At 36.4% G+C, this 9,291-nt stretch overlaps 1 protein-coding gene across 1 annotated transcript; it reads left to right on the top strand.

The window, feature by feature from the left end:
* Positions 1-4,816: 4,816 nt before the first annotated feature.
* On the top strand, positions 4,817-8,646 carry LOC100975448 (olfactory receptor 52A1). Its single transcript, XM_003819027.3, has 2 exons — positions 4,817-5,125; positions 6,879-8,646. The coding sequence occupies exon 2, from the start codon at positions 7,200-7,202 to the stop codon at positions 8,136-8,138; it is 939 nt and encodes a 312-aa protein (XP_003819075.1). The 5' UTR covers positions 4,817-5,125; positions 6,879-7,199; the 3' UTR covers positions 8,139-8,646.
* The last annotated feature ends 645 nt before the right edge of the window (positions 8,647-9,291 follow it).

The following is a 9,291-nucleotide window of genomic DNA, read 5'->3' as shown; positions in this document are numbered from 1 at the left end:
CCCAAACCAGACCAGGACACAACAACAAATGCACCTCAAAGGAGGTACAGTAGGAACATACCTCAAAATAATAAAGACCATATAGGACAAACCAAGTGCTAACATCATGCTCAACAGAGAAACATTGAAGGCCTTTCCTCTAAAGACTGAAATAAGGCAAGAATGCTCACTTTCATTGCCATTATTTAACATAATATTGGAAGTCTTGGAAAGAGAAATTCAGGAAGAGAAAGAAAGAAAGTGCATCCAAATTGGAAAGGAAGAAGTTAAATTAGCCTAGTTTGTAGATGACATGATCTTATACTTAGAAAAAACCTAAAAACTTCACTAAATACTATTAAAACGATTTTAAAAAATCAAAGTTACAGGATATGAAATAAAAATACAAAATCAGTAGCATTTCATATATAAAAAGTTATCAATCTGCAAAAAAATCAATAAAACAATGTTATTTACAATAGCAATAAAAATATAAAATACCCAGGAGTCAATCTAACCCAAGAAGCAAAAGATCTCTATAAGAAAAATTATAAAACTCTGGTGAAAGAAATAGAAAAGGGCACACAAATAAAATGGAACGATATTCCATGCTCATGAACTAGAAGAATTAATATTAAAATGACAATACTACCCAAAGTAATGTACAGATTCAGTGCAATTTATGTCAAAATACCAATGGCATTCACAGAAATAGAAAAACAATCCTAATATTTATATGGAACCACAAAAGATCCCCAATAGCTAAAGCAATCCTGAGCAAAAAGAACAAAACCAAAGCTATCACACTATATGACTTCAAAATCTACTACAAAGCTACAGTAGCCAAACAGCACAGTACTGCATAAAGACAGACACACAGCCCAGTGGAACAGCATAGAGAACCCAGATGCAAATCCAGGCACTTAACAACCAAGTCATCTTTAACAAAGGCATCAAGAACATAAAAATAGGAACAAATGGGCCAGGTGCAGTGGCTCACACCTGTAATCCCAGTACTTTGTGAGGCTGAGGTGGGGGGATCACGAGGTCAGGAGTTCGAGACCAGCCTGACCAACGTGGTGACACTCCGTCTCTACTAAAAATACAAAAATTAGCCAGGCATGGTGGGGCGCTCCTGTAATCCCAGATACTCAGGAGGCTGAGGCAGGAGAATCGCTTGAACCTGGGAGGCAGAAGTTGCAGTGAGCCAAGATTGTGCTGCCACTGCACTCCAGCCTGGGCAACAGAGTGAGACTCCATCTCAAAAAAAAAAAAAAAAAAAAAAAAAAGGTACAAACAGTCTTTTCAAGAAACAGTGCTAGGAAAACTGGATATCCATTTGCAAAAGAGTAAAATCGGACCCCTATCTCTCACTATACACAAAAATCAAATCAAGATGGATTAAAGACTTGAATCCAATACCTGAAATTATGAAACTACTGGAAGAAAACAGTGGGGAAACTCTCCAGGGCATTCATTGATTTGGGCAAATACTGTCTATGAGACTTCAAAAGCACAAATAACCAAAACAAAAATAGACAATTGGGATTGTTTCAAGCTCTGCACAGCAAAGAAAATAATAAAGTGAAGAGACAACCCAAAGAATGGCAGAAAATATTTGCAAACTATATATTTTACAAGGAATTGATAACCAGAATATGCAAGAAACTCAAGCAACTCAACAGAAAATAAATAAATAAATAAATAATGGCCAAAAGACCTGAATAGATATTTCTCAAAAGAAGCCATACAAATGGCCCAGAGGTATTTGAAAAAATGTTCAATATCACTAATCACCAGATAAATCAAAACCACAATGTGATATCATCTCACCTTAGTTAAAATAGCTTATAACAAAACAAAAGGAAATAACAGATGCTTGTGTGGATGTGGACAAAGGGAAACCCTCTTACACTGTTGGTGGGAGTACAAATTGGTACAGCAATTATGAAGGACAGTATGGAGATTTGTCAAAAATGTAGAACTACCATATGATCCAGCAATATCACTCCTAGGTATATACCCTTAAAGGAAGAAATTAGTATGTCGAAGATATATCAGTACTCCCATCTTTATTATAGCACTATTCACAAATGCCAAGATTTGAAATCAACTGATGTATTCGTCAACAGATAAATGGATAAAGAAAATAATACACACAAACACACACACACACACACACACACACACACACACACACAGGAATATTATTCAACCATACAAAAGAATGAAATATTATCAATTACAGTAACATAAATGGTACTGAAAGCAATTATGTTACATGAAATAAGCCAAGCACAGAAAGAAAAATATCACATGTTCTAACTCATGTGTGGAAGTTAAAAACGTGGATCTTATGAAGACAGAGAGTAGATTGGTAGTTATCGGCGGCGGGAGGGAAGAAAGGAAGGAGAAATGAAGCAAAAAAAAACCTCCCACTCTCTCTCTCTCCCTCTGTGTGTATGTGTGCATATGTATGTATGTGTATATATATATGTATATATATAAATGTGAATATGTATGTATACATATAAATTTGTATATATATGTATGTATGTATTACCACTGAACCGTACACTCAAAAATGGTAAAGATGGGCTGGGTGCGGTGGCCGATGCCTGTAATCTCAGCACTTTGGGAGGCCAAGGCAGGTGGATCATGAGGTCAGGAGTTCAAGACCAGCCTGACCAACATGGTGAAACCCTGTCTCTACTAAAAATACAAAAAATTAGCCAGGCGTGGTGGCAGGCGCCTGTAATCCCAGCTACTTGGGAGGCTTGGGCAGGAGAATCGCTTGAACCTGGGGGGGCAGAGGTTGCAGTGAGCCAAGATCCTACCACTGCACTCCAGCCTGGATGACGGAGCGAGACTCCGTCTCAAGGAAAAAAAAAAAAAAGTAAAAACGGTAAATTACATATGTATATTTTACCTTAATAAAAATAAATTTAAAAAATATTCAGTAGGCCGGGCGCAGTGGCTCACGCCTGTGATCCCAGCACTTTGGGAGGCGGAGGCGGGTGGATCACGAGGTCGCGAGATCGAGACCATCCTGGCTATCACAGTGAAACCCCGTCTCTACTAAAAAATACAAAAAATTAGCCGGGCTTGGTGGCGGGTGCCTGTAGTCCCAGCTACTATGGAGGCTGAGGCGGGAGAATGGCGTGAACGCGGGGGGCGGAGCTTGCAGTGAGCAGAGATCAGGGGCCACTGCACTCCAGCCTGGGCGACAGAGAGAGACTCTGTCTCAAAAAATAGAAAAAAAAAAAATTTAGAAGACTAGCTAAAAAAATCTAGAGATAGGTATTGATTCATATGTAAAAGTCTTCCAATATTTACAAGTACAATGAAAAAAAAAACCCTTGAATTAAGTGTAGAACTCATTGACAATGTTTCAAAGGATGTGAGGGATAAACTAAAATTTGGACAGTACATGCTGTTCCTGTGTACTTGGAACAGAGGGAGAAAATCTGGGCTGGAAATATTGTTATAGGAGTTAGCACATGAAGGTGACAACTAAATTATTTGGAGTAGATGGAGTCACCAGCACATGTGAATCGTTTTAGAATGAAATGACCCAAGATAGAAGTTTGGAGAGCCCCCAAATTTAAATAAAATCAGTATAAGAGAAGAGGAAGAAACCAAATGGTATACTAGTCTAAATTGTTTCTTAGTGACAAAAGAATAACCTGAATATTAGATTAGCTGCCTATATGCTCTCTAAATCAATTTCATTCAACATGCAACAGTACTATTGTTTTATGCTCCTTCACAGAGGAAATTCTGGAAAGAGCACATGGGGTTCCTTGCCTTTTCATCTGTATTCCTTGTTCTCCTGGAAATCCATTATAAATATTCTCCACCATTAGTATGCTTCCTAAATTTGCCAATGTCTAAACATTATATCAAGTGTCTCTTAGCTACATTCAAGAAAGCCTAGAAACCAGCTGTAAAATGTCAAGGAGAATAGTGTCATATGCATAAGTCTTGCTTAGAATTTATCAGATACTTACGTGATAAATGAAATTTTAATGCATAATCCCATTTTACTAATAATTTAAAGGTAAGACTATTTATAATTTTTTCATTTCATTTAGAATATATAACATCTCACTCATAAATAGTAGGAATATAATGACTGTTTTTTGAAAGAAAAAGAACGAAGGAAAGTAACAAGGAAGAAAGAGAGAAAAGAGGAAATGGATACCAGTTTACTCAAATGTTCAACAACTTGCTTCCAGCTTTACATTTGTAGGACTTAGAAATGTCCATTATAATTTGTCACTATAAGAATGTTACTTTACTAAAAGATAAAAAAACACTTCAATAAAATAAAATGGGAAGAATGAGACTGAAGAAGACTGAGGAAGTAATTGTGTGGTAAAAAGTAGTTATGAATACAGATTTTTCTTTTCTGAATAAAAAGAGAAAAACCTTGCCTCAGTGAAAATGTCACCAAGATATTTATTTAAATAGAATGGAATTGGCATAGAAACATGTTTGCATTAAATAGGCTTTAGAATTTTGCAAATAGAAATGGCAGAAAAGGAACATAGCTTGTAAAAAAATTTTTTGCATATGAATTATTCTGCATTTAGCCTGTGGGAAAAGAGAAAAAGAGAGAAAGGAGATTTCTGCAAGTGTAGAAATAATTACGGGGATATTAAGTGCCAGTGAACCCAAGAGGGCTGACTTAAAATTTGCTGGGTCCCTCGTGGTTTTGGCTATCAACTAGGAAATCCCTCATTTCATGCTCATAACTCCTCCTACTTCTCCACACATTCATAAAGGAACATTAAATTGGTGGCTAGCCACTTTTTTCTCCAATTTGAGCTCAATAAATTCATCCCGTGTTTCAGAATGCTACAGACCTCACTATGAGTTTTACTGGGGGATGAGCACACAAAGATGGTCTCAGACAGACTTCCAGAAGAAGAAGAAGATGTCCGTGTTAGAGATAAATGAAAAGTGTAAAAAGTCATCTGCAAAATGTCCACAGTATATTATAGTGGCACATATCCTGGCACCAAACAGTAAAATTTATGACATTAGCTGGATGCTGTTACACAGAGTGCAGACAGAAAGTAGAGCCATCACAGAACCCACAACTTAAGGGAATGAAGCTGGAATCCTTGGAGAAGAAAAATTGGTGAGTGATGAATGAAAGTGTTATGAAAAATGGACAATATTCTTCAGGTATCTGGTAAGAGCAAAACCAGCTCTCAATAATAATTGAGGAGTAAGTTTCATGATTCCAAGTTTCCTCCCCATAATTGAATTACCAGCTTCTCCAATAACAATCACTCTATCCAACTAACCAGGAACTTACATACACCACCACCTGCAACCCTGCTATCTGTGCCTGTCAGGTAGTACTCACATGTCAGCTCTTTGGTCTTGAATAAGTCAGACATTGTGATTGCCATTAAAGGATTCTTATTCTAATTGTGATTATCTTTGGAGAAGAAAAAATTTGCCCCTATTAGAAAAAGCCAGTGTCTTATGGATGGGAGTGTCATAAAACTAAGCATTGGGGATCAAATCTGTGGAAATCACAGTATTTAATTGACCTACTAGTTTACGGTAAATGTATGTTAGCTGATACAGCCTCCCTGTCATGAAATGTCCTCTGCTGATTTGGTTCTTTCATTTGAAGTTTAGCAGCAGTTGAACATTTGTTGTTGAACATTTGAGTAAACTTGTATCCATTTCCTCTTTTCTCTTTCTTCCTTGTTACTTCCCTTCCTTTTCTTTAAAAAAAAAAAAACAAAACAGCTGCTTTTTCTTTCAAAGAACAGCTACTTCCTGAATTTCCAGCATATTGGTGACATGAAGTATACGGTTAGCTGATTCATGAGCTTACTGAGATAAAACAACTTTATTGAAATGTCTAGGAAAGAATGAAGTAACTTTACTTTTCACTGTATCACAAACATTTCTCTAATGTATAGCTTAAAATGTACTGATTCAAAATATGTAATTTTTAGAAAATAACGATTTTGATCAGAGAACTTTTATATAAACCATAAGAGCCCACGTTTTTCAGAAAATTCAATCATCAGTGAAATTGAAAAGTGACTAAATTTTCTTTGGTTATTCATAGTGCTTTCCTCAATTTTAGTCTCCCCAAGTTTGTCCTGTCTTCCCTGTCTAGTTCTACATTTGACTTCTTCTAAGAAATCTGTCCTTTAGCTTTTTTATTTTTACTAATTTCTTATGTCAGAGCTCACAAAATTCTATAAGCATCTCACCTATATTTCATTAAGAACTAATGAGCCTTTATTGGGCTATATTATGCTAATTATAACTCTGAACATTTTAAAACCAGGAAACTGGACTCTATTCTGGCTAAATGATTCATTTGCCCATTATTCAGTAGCTGTGGTTTATCAGGAGCAAGTTCTCTTGCTGTAGGCATTGCTGCTGCTCATCTTGTCCCTTAGCATTTCCTTCTCTCTAGATATTCCATAAAGTGTATTAAAATTTTAAACTCACAACATTTCAAGAGTTTCAGCTGTTTAAAATATATAGGAAAAAATATAATTCCCTTTAACTTTAAAGAAATCTAAAAAGCAACCAGGAGCTTTGGCTCAGATTTGTCAAAAATATAAAGATTTCAATTATTTCTAAAGCATTCTCTTTACATTATTCTGAATATAAAAAGAAATATATTATGTTCTTGGGTGTCAATTATTTCTACCTCTATTCTCTTTCATTGGGAATCTTTTACACCAATGTACTGGTCAGAGTCTGTTAATTTGCTTGTCTAAAATGTTCTTAAAGAAAATTGGAAATAGATAAATACTAGAGGAATAGCTGAAATGTGAAATATGGAGAGGTTTATTAAACAAATTAAAATGCAATGTCCAATAAAAATAAACTTCTTTTTTTTTTGTCCACAGGTCTGGAAAGAAATAACAGACTGGCCAGTAGTCCAATCCCCTGTCCAGGTGATTTTGCTGGTTCTAATGTATTTGGATTGCCATGCACATAACATCCTATTATGGCACAGTGCCTGTGAATGCCCCACCTGAAAACAGTGATGTATCTCCATGAATCCATCTTTTCCTTTCAAAACTGTGAATAAGATGGATGATTTTAGAGTTATATCCAAATCAGACAGACTCAATATAATGAGTCTGGAGAAAATCAGAAAGCAGAAGAGGAACAGTAACACTGACTGAGAAACTTCTTTTGTTTGCATCAGGAGGCCCAAGGACACTATGTCCATTTCCAACATAACTGTCTACATGCCCTCTGTGTTGACACTAGTAGGGATCCCAGGCCTAGAATCTGTGCAGTGCTGGATTGGGATTCCATTCTGTGCCATTTATCTCATTGCTATGATTGGAAATTCCTTGCTTCTGATCATCATCAAATCTGAGCACAGTCTCCATGAGCCCTTGTACATTTTCTTAGGCATGCTAGGAGCCACAGACATTGCACTTGCTAGCAGCATTATGCCAAAGATGCTTGGAATATTCTGGTTTAATGTGCCTGAAATCTATTTTGATTCCTGCTTGCTTCAAATGTGGTTCATCCACACATTTCAGGTTATAGAGTCAGGCATCCTTGTGGCCATGGCCCTGGACCGTTATGTGGCCATCTGTTATCCACTAAGACATGCCAGCATCTTCACCCACCAGCTTGTCATTCAGATAGGAACTATGGTCGTACTCAGGGCTGCTATTCTTGTAGCCCCATGCCTAGTACTGATAAAGTGCCGGTTTCAATTTTATCACACAACAGTCATCTCCCACTCCTACTGTGAGCATATGGCCATTGTGAAACTAGCAGCAGCAAATGTTCAAGTCAACAAAATCTATGGTTTGTTTGTGGCCTTCACTGTTGCAGGATTTGACCTCACATTCATCACATTGTCCTACATCCAGATATTTATCACAGTTTTTCGTTTGCCCCAGAAGGAGGCTAGGTTTAAAGCATTCAATACCTGCATTGCTCACATCTGTGTCTTCCTCCAGTTCTACCTCCTTGCCTTCTTCTCCTTCTTCACACATAGGTTTGGGTCTCACATCCCCCCTTATATCCATATTCTCTTTTCTAGCATTTACTTGCTGGTCCCTCCATTTCTCAATCCACTTGTCTATGGTGCAAAGACCACACAGATTCGCATTCATGTGGTAAAAATGTTCTGTTCATAAAATCCACCTTAATTAATGCCTACATGCTTTTTTCTTTTGCAGTAGTAACCATATCAAAACAAAACAAAAATACATATTATTTGAGATGCTGGGTTTGTGAAATCTGCCAGCATAATAGCTGGTTTTAGATCATCATGGCTCATATCAATCAATGGGATTGTGAATTCTACCTGACTAATGAAAGTGAGAAGTGTGAAATGAGTGAAGTAGTGAATATATATTATTTATTTTTTCTCTTTTATTCTTTAGCCCCTGGTTGAGTTATTCCTCTAAGAATATTTCTCCAGGAGGATTTATAAATTATGCCTTTGTCACTGAATTTAAATGCACCTAAGGCTCGTTGTTCTGAAACATCCAGGTACTCCATGAAAACAAGTTGTTGACTCTCATTTTCTTGATCATCCCTGCCTTAAAAAAAAAAATCAAAGGAAGTACATGTTAACTGTGTTCTTGTCAAAGAAAATCTTATGAACATCAAGAGACAATAAAGCCTAAAAATTTAAATACATTTTCAGAGTCATACAAGGAATTACAGGCACAAAAATTAGAACCAGGTGTTGCATTTGACACATCAATGTTGTTGTTTTTTTTTTTTTGCTAACCTCAAAATTTACTTCTTTATTAATTCATCATTTTATCAAAAACCTGCAATATTAAAAATACTATACTACAGAATCGTGACATAATAGTAAATTTGGCACAGTGAATAATTCTCATGAGTTTGTACCTATGTAATTCTGGAAAAGAGAGACTGAAAGGAAGAGAGGTGGGGAATGGGCAGGCAAGGGAAAGAAGAGAGAAATAACAAGTGTACACATAGGATGTGGAGTTCAGAGAGAATGAAGCATTGAAATCTAACTAAAGCAGGGGAGTTGCATTTATTGTATTTTGTTTTTTGGTTAGGTAGTTACCTCTGATTCTTGTGGAATGATGGATGAGTAGCCAAGGAAGTAAGAACACATCATGCCAGGTAGACAGTAGAGGAGATTTAAACTAGATAATGTAGTTTAAGGTAACTCTAGTTTTTTCAATATGGTATGAGTGCAAGGTAGAACTTGGGGAGACAAGGAAAATATGAATATCAAAAATGGCTATTAATGTTGTGCAGCGTTGCTGGACTTTATTCCAAAAGCTATAAATGGAGAGTATTCAT

Source organism: Pan paniscus, chromosome 9, assembly GCF_029289425.2.
Source record: "Pan paniscus chromosome 9, NHGRI_mPanPan1-v2.0_pri, whole genome shotgun sequence".
NCBI lineage: Eukaryota > Metazoa > Chordata > Mammalia > Primates > Hominidae > Pan > Pan paniscus.
The sequence above is the reverse complement of the archived record's forward strand: the minus strand, read 5'-3'. Positions and strand labels throughout refer to the sequence as shown.

Coding starts and splice junctions, on each gene's coding strand:
- LOC100975448 (XM_003819027.3), top strand. CDS start 7,200: ATGTCCATTTCCAACATAACTGTCTACATGCCCTCTGTGTTGACACTA.